General features: G+C 37.2%; 1 protein-coding gene and 1 pseudogene across 1 annotated transcript; both read right to left on the minus strand.

Moving 5' to 3' along the window:
• Positions 1 to 8,057: 8,057 nt before the first annotated feature.
• On the minus strand, positions 8,058 to 8,867 carry LOC109114839 (putative O-methyltransferase 3 pseudogene; annotated as a pseudogene).
• Positions 8,868 to 17,113: 8,246 nt separating this feature from the next.
• On the minus strand, positions 17,114 to 18,668 carry LOC104599501 (trans-resveratrol di-O-methyltransferase-like). The gene is made up of 2 exons (XM_010262065.3): positions 17,825 to 18,668; positions 17,114 to 17,636 (listed from the first exon to the last, which is right to left on the minus strand). The coding sequence occupies exons 1-2, from the start codon at positions 18,620 to 18,622 to the stop codon at positions 17,334 to 17,336; spliced, it is 1,101 nt and encodes a 366-aa protein (XP_010260367.1). The 5' UTR covers positions 18,623 to 18,668; the 3' UTR covers positions 17,114 to 17,333.
• Positions 18,669 to 18,950: the final 282 nt, after the last annotated feature.

Genomic DNA, 18,950 nt, shown 5'->3' on the forward strand with positions numbered 1-18,950 from the left:
GTCTGGGTTGGCCTCAATACCGCGTCGGTTGACAATGTACCCTAGGAACTTACCCGAGGTGACACCGAAGACACATTTGTTTGGGTTCAGTTTCATGCTAAATTGACGCAGAATTTGAAAGACAGAATCTAAGTCTTGTATTAATTCCTGTGAAAACCGCATCTTGACGACCATGTCGTCTACATAACATTCTATTTTTGTGCCAATTAAGGGCCGAAAAAGCTTGTTCACAAGTCTTTGGAAGGTCGCCCCAGCATTCTTCAGTCCGAAGGGCATGACCTTGTAGTAGTATAGGCCGAACTCGGTAATGAAGCTGGTTTTTTCCTCATCGGACTGGTCCATCCTAATTTGGTTGTAACCTGAGTAGGCGTCCAAGAAGCTTAGCAGCTCATGTCCCGAGGTCGCATCCAGTAGGCGGTCAATTTTGGGGAGGGGGAAGCAGTCTTTTGGGCAAGCTCGGTTCAGGTCGGTGTAGTCAACGCACATGCGCCACTTGCCGTTTGCCTTTTTCACCAGCACTGGGTTGGCTACCCAGCTCGGGTAGTGAACTTCCCTTATGAAGTCCGCTGTGAGGAGCTTTTCGACCTCCTCGTCGACCGCTCTTCAGCGCTCCGGGGCTAAGTTGCGTTTCTTTTGTCTAATGGGTCTGACTACAGGGTCAGTATTGAGTTTGGGAGTTATAAGGCTGGGGTCAATACTGGGCATATCGGCCGCGAACCATGCAAAAATATCTAAATTTTGAAGCAAGAAACTCACCAGTTCGGTTCGTAGAGGCTCCTTGACGGAAGCACCGATCTGTAGCATTCGAGCCGGGTCCGTAGCCGAAGTCAGGATTGCGACCATTTCCTCTATGGGCGAAGCTCGTTCCTCGCCCTGCTCCGTAGGCCGCTCCAGCTCGAGGTCGTCGGCCACCTTGGTTTTTCCCTTCAGAGTGGCAACATAACACTTGCGGGACTCAAGCTGGTCGCCCCGCGCTACCCCCACACCGAAGTTTGTAGGGAACTTCATTGCCAAATAGTAGGTGGAGACCACTGCCCGTAGGACATGCATAATTGGCCGCCCTATTATGGCATTGTATGGGGAGGGGGTTGCGACCACCAGGAAATCGTGGTTGAGTCTCACCGCACAAGGCCATGTGCCGACTTCCACAGGCACTATTATTTCCCCAAGGGGTCTGACTTCCTCTCCGCTGAAGCCCACCAGAGGAGTGTTCGCGGGCTTCAACTCGCTTCTCTGCAACTGAAGCTGGTCAAATGCCGACTTGAAGAGGATATCCGCCGAGATACCTGAATCAACAAGTACGTGCCTGACTTCGAAGTCATTGATCCTTAGTTTTATGACAAGCGCGTCATCATGGGGGTAGTGGACACCTCGCGCGTCGTCTTCCGTGAAGAAGATTGGTTCTTCCGTCTTCGGCCTCTTTGGAGGGTTCTGCTCTTCTCGGGCTGCTTCGCGAACTGAAGTTTGGGCCGCCGCCGAAGTACAACCTGCTACCACTGAACCTCCCACTATTACGTGGATGGTTCCCCGAACTGGCCTCTCTTCCGGAGGCTGTCTTTGCGATGGTTCGGCTGGCCTGCTGTTGGATTTGGAAGCATCCTTGTTGTGCTCCCCTTGCCGACCTGTCTTATTATTATTATTATTACTATTATTATTATTATTATTATTATTATTATTATTATTATTATTATTATTATTATTATTATTATTATTATTATTATTATTATTATTATTATTATTATTATTATTATTATTATTATTATTATTATTATTATTATTATTATTATTATTATTATTATTATTATTATTATTATTATGTACAAAATTTCTCAAGTACCCGCGACGGATGAGTCCCTCTACCTCGTCCCGGAGATTATTACACTGTTCGGTACTATGACCGTGATCTCTATGGAAACTACAGTACAAATTTTTATTTCTCTCGTTTGGGTTCCCCTTTAGGCGAGGTGGCCATTTTACGTATGGGACGTCTTTGATCGTCATCAAGATCTCAGTCCGCCTTGTGTTTAAGGGTGTGTAGTTTGTCCGAGCTGCTAAGGGAGCTCAGGACGGCTGGCTTGGCTTCGCCTCCCGGGCCGGGTTTTTTCTATCACCTGGGTTGGAGGGCTCACCTTCTCTTTTCCTTTTCTCGACCCCGCCTTCGGTTCTTTGGTTGATCTCTTCCTCTATTCTCATGAACTTGTCCGCGAGCTTGTGGAATTTGGCCACTGTCGCGGGCTGGCTGGCTACCATGTGCCATTTGAACTCCTTGTGTGTTACTCCTCTCTTGGCCGCCGTGAGCTGTACCGCGGGGTCCAGTCACTATATCTGCAAACACGCGTCATTGAACCGCTTGATGTAGCCCCGGATGGACTCTCCTTCCCTCTAAACCACTCCGAAGATGCTTTCCTCGGTTCTGGGGCACCGCTTGCTGGTAATGAAGTGTGCAGTGAAGACCTGCACGAACTAGGTCCAGCTTCTTATTGACCCGGGGGCCAGGTTCCTGTACCAGGTGCGGGCCACCCCCCTGAAAGTGGTGGTGAAGGCCACTCACATGCACGACTCACTGGCCCTTGCCAGGTGCATTTGGGATTGGAAGGCATCGACATGGTCGCTGGAGTCGAAGGACCCATCATACTTGTCTAAAGGGGGGAGTTTGAAGTCTTTGAGCATGGGGACTGCAAGGACTTCTGATGAGAGGGGGGAAGGAACTGAGAGAATCAGGGCAGCTTTTACCTCGTTCGAGCTTGTCTCTTCTTTACCTCTGAGCTCGGGCAGGACACGGGTGGCTGTTCGGTGACTTCGTCGGCGCCTTCGTTGTTGAGTGGGCCTGGTACTGGCGCTGCTGGCCTCTGTGTTGCCGAGCTCGATGGGCTCGGAATGTTGGTAGTCTGCTACTAGGGCGCTGAATCGGTTCTCTGTGAGCGGGAACTCAGGCTTGGAGTGCCGAGGTGCTGACTTTGCGGGCGAGGTTCCCGACCCGCCTGCGAGCTACGAGGCGGGGGTGATTTTTCTTTCCCTTTGGCCCAGGGATGAGGCCTAGCTATTAGGGGGTTCTGAAGTTGGGAGTCTTCTCCTCAGTGATGGTGTCCACCCTGAGGGAAAGCCTTGACTGGCTTTGGAGCAAGGTGCCGCGGTGGAAGCTGCGGTTTGTTCATAGGCAGTTGCGAGAACTGCTATTGATAGTGATATTGAGAGAGGTGGTGCAGTACTTGGTGGTGCTGGAGCTGATGCTGCTAGAACTGCTGCATTTGGGCTTGCATTGCCCGCATGCACTGCATCAGGTCATCGAACTGGCTCTGGCTAGTCGTCAAGGGGATAGCAGTTGGTTCAGTAAAGGTTGTTTCGATAGGGAGTGAAAAGGGGACATTCACGGCGGGAAGGTTTACGGGCGCCACAGTTCATGGCACATTCAGGTTGGGGATCCCATCCACCGGAAGGAGGATGGTGAACTGTCCGATGCATACCACGGGGACTTGAAGTTGTTCCCCGATGGTGTTCACCTCTGTGCCACGCCCGGCGTTGCTGGAAGAAGCCATGAGTGTTGGGTTTTTTTTTTTTGGAAAAAAGGTGGTTATGAGAGTTTTAGAGGGAGGCTTTTAGAAGTGTTTCCCACAGATGACGCCAATTGATGGTGCGCAATCCGGCCGGTCCTAGCTGTCAACGACCTTGCCTCTGACTGGAGCTACAGGGAGCCTGAAACAGAGAAGATGAGGAATCTCCGGGGGGAACCCGGTGAGATTGCTCTGAAGCTCAAGTTAGTATTCTCTCAAAGGAAAGATAAAACCAGATGGCACAAAGTTCACATACCTTATTCTTGGGGGGTAGGGAGCCTTTTATAACCACTTTGCGCACTCACTCCTAGGCTTTTGTCAGGTCGGGTATGATTATCTCTGCACTCTTGCCAATTCGGGTGTCACTGCCTCTATTGGGGCAGAACCGCCACTGCTCTCTTTGTCGGAGTCGTCTCTGTAACTAGAGATGGCGGTGGCAAGTGGCCGTTGAAGTGCGGCTGTCAAGCGTCAGATCCCGAGTCAGTCAGGTGCCCCGCCCCTAGATACGGACTCCCTCGGTGTCAGGCATGGTACGGTTGTTCATTTCGGCGTCCTGGAGGCGAAGTGCTGGAGTGGTGAGCGAGGTGAAGTCTTGAGTTCGGATAGAAGTGTCCCGAACTGCCATGGGGCAGGCCAGTTCGGGTTATTGCCCATTGTGTTTGTAAGGCTCGGGGCCTAAGGGAGAGCTCGGGCTCCTTGCGGGGAGTTCGGGCTCCTTGTAGGGAGTTTTGGACCGTTGGTTCCTCTTTTCGGAGCTCGCGCCTTGGGCGTGCTGTTGTGCCGAGTTGTTGCCTTTGCCACGTGTTGAGTGATTACGAGATCGGGCCAAATCTTCCTTCATCACTAATTATTGCTAAAAAATTACTAATAATATCAAAATTTCTGAAAAATGTAAAAAATAAATTTATATTTATTGAAATAAATTGTCAAATGAAAAATTACTAATGATTTTTAATTATTAAATTTGTATTTATTAATATTTCAATTAATTATTCATTTTTCAGTAATTATTGATTTCAATAATTAATTTTCAAAGATTTCTGAAATTAAATTTCCGAAATCAGTAATTTTCAGTAATTAAATTTCCAATTTATCAAAATTTTGGAAAATTATAGTTTGGGTGTTGGTATTTAATGATTAATATTCAATAATATCAGTAATTATTGAAAATATCAAAAATATTTCACATGTTAATTTAACTAATTAATTTAATCATATTTTTTATTTTTAGATTGTTTATTAGGAATGTAAGATAGATTAAGAGGGGTTTTAGGAGGAATTTTAGGTGGGAGAGATACTTTAAGAGAAATTTTAGGAGGTAATTGACTAAGTGATTAGTAACATGAGAGAGAGATGGAGTGGGACTCTAGTGAGGAGGATAGAGCTGGGAAGGGGGGAATGGAGGAAAAAAAAAGAAGAGAGAGAGTTGAGGAGAAAGCAAAAAAAGGTATGTGAAGAAAAAAGGAGCACGCCGGTGTGGCCTATGTCGGTATATATATTAGGCCTGATTTATGAGACCCACAAATTTACGATATATATTGGGCCTGATTTGTGAGACCCACAAAAAAAAAAAACAAAAGTTCTGCGCTGATGTTTTGTACAGGTTCAAACTCAAATGGAGAGCCTTGTTTGATGTTCACTTTTGTTTCAGTGTAATACAGTTAACATTATGTAGCTAAGTGAAGGAAAACACCCAACCCACCATTTTATACTTTTTTGTGATAGGGGTGGAAATATGTATATGCGGTTCCTGGTGGATTTTTACATTAAACTCGAAAATCACTTTGATGGCCGAGATAAGCACTTGAATGACCAAGTTGTTTACTTTAAATCAAAACTTGTACCATCAAGATTAATTTTGACTTGATACCGAATGGACCATTGAAAAGGTCTGTGGATCCCGATCATAGATCATAGATCATAGTTCATACCTGAATACAAGTCGGGTGGACTTGGGTTGGGTTGGGTTTAATGTTAACCCAGGCCTAGCCCTAAGAATTGGGCCTAAGGCCCAAGCCCAAACTAAATGTAAGATCAAGCTCAGTTTATCTAACCTAGGACCGACCATAGTTCATACATGAATAGTTGAAAGTACAGGTCGGGCGGACTCAGTTGGGTTGGGTTTAATGTTAACCCAGGCCTAGCCCTAAGAACTGGGCCTAAGGCCCAAGCCCAAACTAAATGCAAGATCAAGCTCAGTTTATCTAACGTAGGACCTGCCTGCACTGAAATTTGGCATACTTGGATTGGTCTCAAGTAGGGGTGGATTCGAGTCGAGAGCCGAATAGTACCAGGCTCGAATTCGGCTCAAGACTATTCTACAAGGCTCGACCTTAAGCTCGAGCTCAGCTCAAGTCAAAAGTTCATAAGCTCGAGTTTGGCTCGGATCAGCTTGTTTTATATTTTATAAAACTATTTTGTTATATATTTTATAAATATTTAGAAAAAATATTTTATAAAAATAAAAATTGTATATAATTTTTTTATTTTATATTTAAAAAATTAATAGTTATAATATTTTTATTATATATATATATTATTTTCTATAATTATATATATATATATAGAGCCGACTTGTGAACCGAGGTCTAGTAGGCTCGAACTCGGCTCGTTTAATAATCCAGCCACTAAATTGGGCTCGAACAGCTCGTAAAAAGCTCGGTTCGTTGCCACCCCTAGTCTTAAGCCTAGGCCAAGCTCAGGTTGGTCAAGATCCATACATGTTTGTATGTATGTCAAGATCCATGGCCATAGCCCATTAGATAATTGTTTTAGTGCCAACTACCAACCTGACACAACCCTTCTCCTTTATTTGGGTTTGGGAGCAGTTGTTCCATTTCAGATAAAAGGAAATTTTTATAAAATAATTGTAAGGCCAGTTATTTTGTATGAAGGAAAACATTGAGTGGTTAAGAAACAATATGTTTAAAATATTAATGTGGCAAGAATGTGGATGTTTAGTGGGATGAGTGGTAAAATTAGAAAGGACAAGGTTAGAAACAAAGACATGCAAAGAAACTTAAGAATAGTTCCAGTATGTGATAAAATGAGAGAAAGTAGATTGAGATAGTTTGGTAGCATGCATAGAAAATTTATATAATTTGTTAAAGGGGTTAGAAGAGTTAATGGAAGACTGAAAAGGACTTTGATGAAAACAAATTGTTTAAGGGTCCATAATTTAATGATAGATATGGAACTGAACAAAATGGAATGGCAAAACAAGATTTATGTAATTGACCCCATATACTTGGGGAAAAATTAAAGTATGGGTGCTCATAGTTCCCTGATGTCTGAAAATTGGTGCCAACAAGTGGCAAGGCAGGGCTTGGATTGGGCTAGGGTTGGGATAAGGCTAGGTGAGGCTCGGGCCAGGTTCGGGCTACCTAAGGGATAGGCTTGAGACCAACCTGAATAAAAAAAAGCCCTAAATTTTGGATGTAGGCCCAACCTAAGAACTAATCTGTGAATACTTAAAAATAAGTGTTTATTTGAATAAGCACTTATTTTGGGCTGGGAACACACCAATAAGCACTTATTTGCATTTGGAAAATAAGCCCAAATAAGCCTATTCAATAAGTGTGTATTTACTTTCTTTCCTGTCTTGGCTTGCTGCATCATTTTGAAAATACCTATACTACCCCTGTTTGAAGGTGCTTTTTATCAAACATTCATGAGCGTTTTTTAAAATAAACACTTATTTTTAACCACTTATTTAATAAATACTTATTTCTCAATAACTACCCCCAAACTCCGCCTAAAACTCCAAACCTATCCTGTGTAAAATAGGGGGTTGGGTTGGCCTGTACTCAAATTGAGCCCACTCAAATTGCACCCCTATATCCTCTGTCATAGGCTGCATTTTAACGACAAAAGAAGAAAAGTCCTTAAAATAGGGGGTTGGGTTGGCCTGTACTCAAATTGAGCCCACTCAAATTGCACCCCTATATCCTCTGTCATAGGCTGCATTTTAACGACAAAAGAGGAAAAGTCCTTAAAATAAGGAATGCCAAATGCAACCTTAGTCTTTTCATCATACTGTAGGTTTGGTATATAGATTGGAGATTATCAACATTATACCATAAACCAGTCCCAAATATTATTAAGCATTTAAATTAATACATCAAGGATACATAATATAAGTAGATGCTTGCTAAACATGAAAAATAAAGTAGTAGATAGATAATTGTCATAGAACTAGCACATATTACTAGGGTTGTATTTGGTACTATTGCCACTTCTACTTGCAAAATTTTAGGTTGGGCAATACAAATTTTTGAAAAATTAGCTTGTCATCAGCAGATAACCATTTCCGCTAAAAAAATTGGGTGTTGTCATTTAGAGTAAAAACACCAAATTTGAAGTTTCTGAAGAAACATTAATGGTACCAAATGTTGTATTCTTAATTCAAATCATCTGTTTTAGAAAAAATATATTCTCATAGTATTTGTATTGACCAACCTAAAACGTTATAAGTAAATGTGGCAATGGTGCCAAACACAACCTATGTCAATAGGGAAAAACCTCAATGAGGGACCTTAAGCCCAGTATGGGAATTATCTTATAGTGAGTGAAACCAGCCTCCACCAAGAGCTTCCCCAATTCTTGTTTGCTTCTTTCTCTTCCAGTAACTAAACCCATCATCAACATTTCAAACAAAAGCTGCGTTTCAGTTAACTCATGCTCCATTTTATTGTTACCTACCACCATATCTAATCAATTAATGAATAAATTCCTTACCTTGAGCAAAACAACATCTGCATGGGGAATAAAATCAAACATGTCTCCTCCAACATAGTCTAGATTCTTGCTTCCAACCAAATCGAGCTTCGATCGTTAGCCATGGCCTGGTTGAATGAATTATTAAACTCAGATCTTGTTCCCCATAGTTCCAGAACGCCCTTCCATTTGTAGCCTCAAATGGCGTAGCCAATCCATTCCCTTGGAACCATCCACTCAAGAAGTGCCAGGGAGTTACAAGTACTAGATCAAGCACTGCTAATAAGAGTTGTGAAACATTCAAGGGATTATCCTTGAGGAGAAGCCTAGAAGAAGGAGTGAGCACATACCCTTCTTATTCTTCCTCCTTTGGATCCATGTAAACTCCGTGCATAACAAAGAAGCCAGAGTGCACCAACATGCGCATGAGGCAGTGAAGACAAGTAGTCCTTGATTGAGGGACACTAAGGGCCAAAGCTAACTCAGAGAGGAGCATGGGTTTTCCATGGATGTGGAGGACGTCTGGATGTGGTTTCATATATGAGCTTGAGCTTGAACCAGCATCTTTGCTTCTTCATTGTTAATGACAACCATTGCCATTGAAGAGCAACAAATCCTCTCAACGAGCCACCGGCTGACATGTCCAGTTCCTCTAACGAATAGCTTCAAAAATATTTCTGGAATTTTCTGAGGACAAAATTTATCCCTCTATATTTAAATTCATTCATAAAAAATAATGACAAATAGGGTATTTGATTATTGATATTAAATGAGTTGAAAAGAGGTAATTTTAAGATATTCAATTTTCTCTCATTAAATCCAACATTTAAGGTATTAATTTGCATTCACCTTCAATTTTCTCTCATTAAATCCATACATAATAAATTAATAATTTCAATAACATAAAAACTTATACTTTTAATATCTACCTAGAAAAAAATAGTGTTTTTATCTAGGTGGTGGTAATAAATTAAACCATTTGGGTCAAATAGGCTAATCCATGTTGCCATAATTAAATAATAAAATTCAAAAATATATAAAATGCAAAAAATATAGAAATTAAAAAAATGGGAACGTTTTTAACATCATACTAGCGGGGACCCATGCGAAGCACAGGATTTATTAAGCGAAAGCTAAATAATAGAAAGGGTTATTTACTAAAATACCCCTTATAGTTTTATGGATTTACTAAAATCTACCCTATAGTTAAAATTTTACTAAAACACCACTTATAATTTGCAATGGATTTAATCAGTCTTCCATTAGATGACAGTGGAAAATGATAGTGTTGACCTTAATGTTCATTTAAATAAATTTAATCAAAAGAAAATAAAAATAAAAATACCATTTTTGTCCTTTATAAGACACGGGCAACCTCTATTGGCTATATTTGGTTAATTTTGTTTTCTGTATAAAAAAGTGTTAAGGGTATTTTTTAGAATAAAAAAATCATGGGCCTAATGGCAAAACAAACACTCCTTAATGAAGGATTGATTAAGTAAATAAGTTGTAAAATATATGGGATGTTTTAATAAAATGAAAATTATAAGGTAGGTTTAAGTAAATATGCAAAACTATAAGATGTGTTCTAGTAAATGACCCTAATAGAATCACATGAGAGTATACAATTGTTTCATATTTTCAACTTTTTAAATAATTAATAATTATTTATATTTTATATACTACTTTTAATAATTTTTTATAATACAAAAATAACAATAATTAATTTCAGTTAGGTTTATTCAACAAATTGATGAAACCAACCAACCCGATCAACTCGACCCGAGTTGGTCGGTTTTCTAGTATTTTAGGTCGGCTTTGTTTCAAAAATTTCCCAAATCGATCAAGTTCGATCAATTTCACTTTGGCCATTTGTAAACCAACCAAAATCGAACGACCTAACCATTGATATATATTAATATTTTATATTTTAAATATAACTTTTAATATGGAAAAGTGGAAATTTCCCATATTTCTTAGTCTAAAATGTTTTATATCATAAATCTAATTTTTAAATTTATTTTTTAATAATTGTATTATAATTTTTAAAATTAAATTTAATTTTTAAGTTTAAATCTTTTGAACCAACTGACCAAATGAAAAAGTCGACCCAAACCGATACAACTTGAGTGGGTCGGTTTTCACAAAAAGTTCGTTGGTTTCAGCTGACCAACTTCCCAACCTAACCAGGTCAATTTGGTTGGCTAAATAGCCTATGACCGAACTGAACCAACTCATGAACACTCATAATTTCAGCTAAATTAATAGTCTCATCTCTGATAAATAACAATAGTTTAATCTCCAATAATTATTGAAAATTTATAGCAAAATTATACAATTATTGATAATGAAAAAATACAATAATTAAAAAAATACAAAAAGTACTAAAAATATATTAACTTAGTCAATAAATAGTTTAATCTCTAATAAACATTAATCAACAAGTTATAAAATAAATACGATAAGTACAATAAATTAAATTCAAAAATTTCACTAATATCAATTTAATCTCCAATAATTATTGAAAGTTTTCTATTAAATAACAAAACAAAATAAATTTATATATAATCATTGAAAATACATTTATCACAAAAACAATAAATAATAACTGAAATACAATAAATATTAATTTTAGTATATATAATTATATAATAAATACAGATTAAGAGTATAAAATCATTATTAATAAATAAGAATTTTTATGAAAGATTTTTTCTCTAATTTTTACTTGATATAAGTGAAATTAATTATTTACAATATTATGTAAAAATATTAAATTATTATTAATTTCAATATTTTGTTATAATTATTTTTCTACTTTTCAGAAAATTTTTAAATTTATTACATAATTTCTTTATTTTAACTATTTAAAATCTAGTTATGTTAAATATTTTGTTATTTAAAATCTAGTCATAATTCATATTATTACTACATAATTTCATTATTAATTTTTTAATATATTAAATTATTGTTAATTTCAATATTATGTTATAATTATGTTTCTGCTTTATAGAAATTTTTTAAATTTATTACATAATTTCGTTATTTTAACTATTTAAAATATTGTTATGATAAATGTCTAGTTATTTAAATATTTAAATAATCTATAAAATATTTAAAATTTTTATTTGAATTTTATTTATTTAAAGCTATTACATATTATTAAATGTTTGAAAAACATTTAAATCGAAGATCCGGAAAAACATAATTTAAATTGTTAGTACATAATTTTGTGATATGTTTTGTAAAAATATAAAATTATTTATTAGATAATTTTGTTATATGAACTATTCAAAATATAGTTATGATAAATATTTAGTTATTTAAATATTTAAATAATCTATAAAAGATTTAAATTTTTTTGTTATTTGAATTTTTTTATTTAAAGCTATTACATATTATTAAATATTTGGAAAGCATTTAAATTGATAACATTTTATACACTGGGTTGGGGAACCAATCATGAGTGAACACATCAATGTTCTAAATACATAAGTTGTGGGCTCCAGGTTTATGGAACATTGGTGTGTTCACTCCTCTTTGGTTGCCTAGCCCAATGCGTAAGATTTTGTCTCCAGCCAATCCAAATTCTTCTCAACTTCTCATTGTGATTCTGCTCTTTCCAACGGGTGGCTTACATCTTTGCCACCTACTGGTATAATTCTTTATTTATTTCTATTATTTTATTAAGTTATTTTTTTTAAGTGATACAAGTTATGTTTGGTGATTAAGTGGTTTGAGAAGTAAGTACATTGAGAAATAAGCACAAGTGCTTATTCTATGTACTTATTTGAACAAGTACTTAACATTGTTTGGTGACCCATATGCAACTTATAATTATTTTAAGTATTTATTGGGGTGGAGATGTTTGGTGAGTCACTTTTCCAATAAGTACTTATTTTAATGGAAATGATATTTTTAACCCCTATTTCACACATATATAAACAATGGTATTCATATATTATATTATATATTTAAAATAATCTTGCCACATCACATCGAGACACATGAGAATCCACATGTAACACACGTGGCATTAATAGAAAAATGAATAATAAGAACAACAACAACTTGCCTTTGGTTGCTGGCGACTCTATGGTGAGTTCTTAGTCCTCAAAACCATATCTAAGAAAAAAAAACGCCAACAACATTCCAAGCATTAAATCATTCCAAAAACCAAAAATAATCAAGTCTGACAATCGGAGATGTCACCACAGCCACCGTTGTCGTTGTCGCTGCTGCAACCCTGTTTCAAATCTGACAACCGCAGATGTCACCACATCCATCGTTGTCACTACCGCTGCTACAACCCCTGTTTCAAATCTGACAACCGGAGATGCCACCACAGCCATTGTTGTCACTGCAAGTCAGACCTCTCCGCATCCGACATCTCTCCCTCCCTCTCTTTCTCTCTTCATCCCCTTCGTTCTCTTTCTCTCCCCTCATTCCCTTCAATTTCACAATCAGGCTTCAAATTCACATGCGAGACCAAGTGCGCTAGTACCCTCATTGGCTTCGATCTCGCCTTCTTCTTTCAATTTTTCTATTCAAAAGAAGATGGTTAGTTTTTATTCTTTTTTTATTTGGTTTTCTTTTGTTGTTTCTGTGTCTGTGTCTGAAGATTCATCTATTGAAAGTTTGAACTTATGTTGCAGAAACCTATCAGAGCTAAGCACCGGCCTCCAAAGATTACTAAACCTCATCTTCTTCAATCGAGGTCGTAGAGGTTCTGTATGGATTGAAAAGGCAATCACAGTGCTTGTCAAACAAAGAAATTACAACAAATGCATCATAGAAGGTATATTCAAAAGAGACCAATGGATAAAGTAAAATTAGTTTTGGCAACGGGGAAAGTTGAACCTCCAGAAGTCAGGCTCTTTCCATGTCTGATTGTCCATTGATTGGGTTTTATTTTGAAATTTGAGGAATAGTGGAGGGTAAATTCGACATGTCGTTTCTTTTCGTTAGCAATTAACGATGATGTCAAATTTTAAAAACATTAAGGGTACAGTTTGTCGATTTTGTGAGTAGTAGGGGTAATTTAAGAGATTTACCCTAAAAACTATTCAAGGACTATACCATCTCACAAATTTCGAATAAGTACGTGTTCAACAAGTGATTAAAAAAAGCCACTCCCAAGTTACTTTTTTTTAAGTGCTTCTTTTTTAAATAAACACTTATTCCTGACTTATTTGCCAAACAGGAATAAGTGGTTATTTTCCACTTAATGTGTGGTCCTAGCACTTCTTTTACGTTAAAAGAAGTAAAATCAAATAGGGCCACAATCTTCTAACTACACCTTGCTTTGGCCACTTAAACTCCAAGAAATCCACTATCGATGTGAAACAGATCATTGACGAATGTGACAAGTCCCTATCACTCAAACAAGTCTGGATCACCTGCCAACAAAACACGCTCCAACCCTCTACCATCATGATCTCACACCGCACATCTCATACATGTTGGGTCCTTTTATGGTGAGTCCTAGTCTCATGTTGAGATGTGCGGTGTTAGATCAAGTTGGTTGAGGGTTGGAACTTATTGTGCCCTTTTGGAAAATATGCATGGGATGCGATGAAGAAGTCCAAATCTGAGGGTGATCCAAGCTCATGGCTTGAAACCCTAATTGGTATTCATGTGGTATGGACTGAAATGGTCCATCCATAGATGAAAATGGTACCAAACAGCACCTAAATGGGTATTGGATTTTGAACCTGGTTGGGAGCGGTCATTAGTGCCAATATGGATTAACCTCCCTTACTTGCCGATCAATTTCTACATAGAGGGTTCTCTTCGTTCTATTGCACAGGTAGTTGGACCTGTTTTGAAAATCGACCCTGCTACGTCAACCCTCTCCCACACATCAGCTGCTCGGGTGTGTGTTGGATTGGATTTTTTGAAGGAACACCCGAATCACATTTGGATTGGCACTAGAAAAGGTGGGTTCTAGCAGGAGGTAATCTATGAACAACTTCCTGCGTACTGCACTAATTGTTACAAAATTGGTCATTTGGCTGCATCATGCAAGTACAACAAAGTTAACAAGAGGTTTATAGATCCAAACCCATGTCAGGGTAAGGCCTATTATTTTTCTCTTAACTCTTATATCTTAAGAGGAATCTTTTAACTTTAAGAGAAAAATGGTTCTTCGTTTTCTCTTATTTCTTTTCTCTTAAAGTGTATTCATACAACTTTTTGTTTTTCAATAATACCCCAAAAAGACAAACAAAAACTCTCATATATGGGGTCAAAATGGATATTTGATCATTTTCAGAATTCAAATCAACATTTTCTGCATTTAGAGTTTAGAGGAAAAAAAAGTACACTAATATCAATATACCTCTTAATGTAATTATTACACTTTCAAATGTCAGACTTCAGAACAAACTAACAGGCCCTAAGGCCAATAATGTCCCTCGTGTTCCCAAAGAAAAAGAAGTCTAAAGAGAAAAACCTCAGCCTCATATTGATGCTCCTATTCCCCTCAACAGCCACAAGAGCCTCAATTTGATGCTCCTATTCCACCGGTGCCTCACAAGCCTGTCACAAGATCCCAAACGGGTCACGGTAAGAATGCTTCGGCCTCTATTTCATTATGAATGTCCTGTTTTGGAATTGGAGAGGACTGGGTAACAATCCGACTGTGCGCCGTATTTAGAAAATTATGAAATTAAATGGGATTGGCTTGTTGGGTTTTACGGAACCCATGATCTCCTGTAGTAGGATGAACTTGATGTATTGGAACCCTTTTTAATAACTCTTGTTATTGTCGTTTAGCTGTTATGTGGAAGACTGTTTTGTCGGTTTCTCTAATTTAGTAGGATTGAACTTGCACAACAACACCGTATGTAACCACATCTCTCTCTCACAGCTAAGACATTCAGAATTCCATTTGCATCAATATCGAATCACAAGTTGATTTATCGAATCACTATCATTTATGGAATTCCATTCAATATTCCACAAATTATGGAATCACCTGCATTCTGGACTGTTGAGGTTGAAATTTTTGAGTAATCACTGTAATCCTCCCACTCCCAGATGTCTCTTGAAAGCAGCACGGCATCTACTGTATCTCTCCTCTTTTTTGTCAGGTTGAAGTTGTTGATATTGGACAACTGTTGGAGAACTCATGGTATATTTTGAAAATTTGAAAGAAAATTAAGGACAAAAAAGAGTTACAAGTGCTTATTTAAGTGTGTATTGGAGAAAAAGATCACCAAATGCCAAATATGAAATAAGTGCTTATTTTAAAAAATAAGCACTTGAAAAAGATGGGTGCCAAATACAAATATAGATTATCTAAATAAGCACTTGTTTTTACTTATTTTTAACGTAAGCACTCCCAAACATAGTCTAATTAGGTTAACCAAAATGGGTCGCTGATCTAACTGGTTGGGTCAAGATGGCCGACAATACTTGAAAGTTGAAACCATTGCACATCATTTGGATTTTCTTTTCCAAATTCTTTTAGTCTAATATGTCACTTTAATTTTGAGGACTAGCTTTTTTTTTCTTTTGCTCCAAGGGCTACACAACAAGGGTATCAAGGTTTCAAATTTTGACATGATACGCCCAATATAGGGTGCATCGTATCATATCTTTGAAATTCCAACACAAGATACCGTGGAAAACCAATCATATCGTTTTTCTCCATTGTACCGGGCTGTGTCAAATCTGTATTAGGCCGTATCAGAGGTGTATCGAGGGATGTATCGGGGGATACCGATAGTGTATCAAAACATGTACACTACGAAAAATATATAGGCAAAAAATGGAAAAAATAAAAAATAAATGGGGAAAGAAAGCTTCTTTCCCTTGAAGCAAGCCTTCTTTCACCATAAAATGACTCTAAAACTCAAAATCTCATTCATAAAGTGCTAGATATGCAAAAAAACAAAACAAAAACAAAAAAAATCAAAAAACACGTGTGAATTGTCAATGTTTTTGAAAATTTTTGTTCAAAATCACTTTTTTATGTGTTATGAGTAGATTTATGAAGAGATTGGGAAAAAGTATAAAATAGCAAAAAGAAATTGAAAACATATTTTTTTATCTGCCTAGAAAGACTTATTATGTTTTAGATCTATTGATTATCTATCATATCCATAGAGCAATTGCAATTTCTTCTTCAATATTGTTTTTTTATTTTTTGTATTTTTAGAATTAAAAATAATTACTAATTAATTATATTTATGATCTAATCACATGGATTGATTATATTATAGATCTATGGATGATCTATCATATCCATAGAGAAATTGAAATTTCTTCTTCAATAATTATTATTTTGAATATATTATAGAATGTTTATTAATTTTTGGTTTTATAATTAAAAAAATAATTAATTATTATTTAATAAGAAATAATTAATAATTATATTTGCACTTAGAAATTGTGCAAATGCATGTTTTATGGTTGGATAAACAGGATAGTTGGGTTTTCCCATCCCTTAAAACTTAAGAATTATAATTTATAAATTATAGTTAAGCATAGGGTGTTTTAATGAAATTATAATTACTACGATGCATTTTTCATAAAACCATTAAAATATATTAATTTAATGTATGTAACCTCATTGAGGCCTTATATTTACTGTTATTAATGTATTTTTATGATTTATTGAAGTATTTATAGTGTTTCCATGCATATGTATGTGTATCTTAATTTTTCTTCGATAGACAAGCATATCCAAGACGTATCCCGATACGTCTCTTAAAATTGCCTTTCCGTCTGATACTTTGAACCTTGGGGATATATATATATAGAGAGAGAGAGAGAGAGATAGAGAGAGAGAGAGAAATTTCCCTTTTGTTAATATTAAATAGATAAAATGATCGATCACATAAAGCAAGCAAAGGCATTTTTAGCGTTTTTGAAATGTCCAACATTACATGACCACATATTGTACATTGGAGCTTATCAGCATTATACCATAAACCAGTCCCAAATATTATTAGGCATTTAAATTAATACATGAAAGAAACACGCTTGCAAAAAAACATGATAAATAAAGAAGTAGAAAAACAATTGTCATAAAACTAGCACATATTACTAGCTAGGTCACTAGGGATAAACCTCGATGAGAGACCTTAACCCCAATATGGGAATTATCTTATAGTGAGTAAAACCAGCCTCCAATAAGAGTTTCTCCAATTCTTGTTTGCTTCTTTCTCTTCCGGTAACTAAACCCATCATCAACATATCAAACAAGAGCTGTGTTTCAGTTAACTCGTTCTCCATTTTATTGTCACCTATCACCATATCTATTATGATCACTCTTCCTCCTTTGTCCGTGCAGGGAATTGCTTCTCTGCACCGCTTCAATATCTTCACACATTCCTCATCACTCCAGTCATGTAAAATCCACTGTCAAATTAACATAAGATATCAACAAATTAGAATTTATATTCTTGCTTTTAATTTTAAATCTAACAAATTAAAAGTGGTTCCTTGACCACCAGACAACACTTAATATTGATATTGATATTGACACCCCCGTTTTGATTTATTTGGAAGGCCTATATAATCAATTAATGGATAATTAAATTCCTTACCTTGAGTAAAACAGCATCTGCATGGGGAATAAAATCAAACATGTCTCCTCCAACATAGTCTAGATTCTTGCTTCCAACCAAATTCCCCACTACATGAGGGAGATCAAACACTATGCACTTCAACTGAGGGAACTTGTCAGCAATGGCCATGGCCGCCGCTCCTGTTCCACCCCCTACATCTACCAATGACCCCAATCCTTGGAAAGTAGCCTCACACTCTCTGAGAACAACACTCATCACCAGTCGAGCATCATTAGCCATGGCCACGTTGAATAGGTTATTATACTCGGGATCATGGGCCCCATAGTTCCAGAACGCCCTTCCATTTGTAGCCTCAAATGGCGTAGCCAATCCATTCCCTTGGAACCATGCACTCAAGAAGTGCCAAGGAGTTACAAGTACTGGGTCAAGCATTGCTATTAAGAATTGAGACACATTCAAGGGATTATCCTTGAGGAGAAGCCTCGAAGAAGGAGTGAGCACATACCCTTTTTCTTCTTCTTCTTCCTCCTCTGGATCCTTGTAAACTCTGTGCATAGAAAAGAAGCCAGAATGCACCAACATACGCATGAGGCGGTGAAGACAAGCAGTCCTCGATTGAGGGACCCCAAGAGCCAAAACCAACTCAGAGAGGAGCATGGGTTTGCCATGGCTGTGGAGGACGTCTGGTATGCCAAGTTGAACTGCACATTTAAGCGACATGGAATTTAGGAAGTTAAAGATGTGGTTCCATATATGAGCTTGAGCTTGAACCAGCATCTTTGCTTCTTCATTGTCAATGACGATAGCCATTGCCATTGAAGAGATACAAATCCTCTCAACAAACTTGCACCGGCCGACACGTCCACCACTAGTTCCTCTAATTATATATGTATATATAGTATACTCTTTATTTGACAATTCAACATCATTATCCTCCAGTCCTTGTCGCAACTGCTTCATTCTATTTAAAATAGGCTGTCGGTGCCAACAACATGGGTTGTTAGTACATGACATCCCAACTTTTTTCTTTTGAAAATATAAGCAATAATCATTGCTTATTTTGAATAGATTAATAAATCTGCACATTATTAGAGAGATATCTTTGAGTTTTTTAACGCCTCTTATTTTAATTCATGTTTGTTAC

Source organism: Nelumbo nucifera, chromosome 1 (assembly GCF_055504915.1).
Source record: "Nelumbo nucifera cultivar China Antique chromosome 1, China Antique-T2T, whole genome shotgun sequence".
In the NCBI taxonomy this organism is placed as follows: domain Eukaryota; kingdom Viridiplantae; phylum Streptophyta; class Magnoliopsida; order Proteales; family Nelumbonaceae; genus Nelumbo; species Nelumbo nucifera.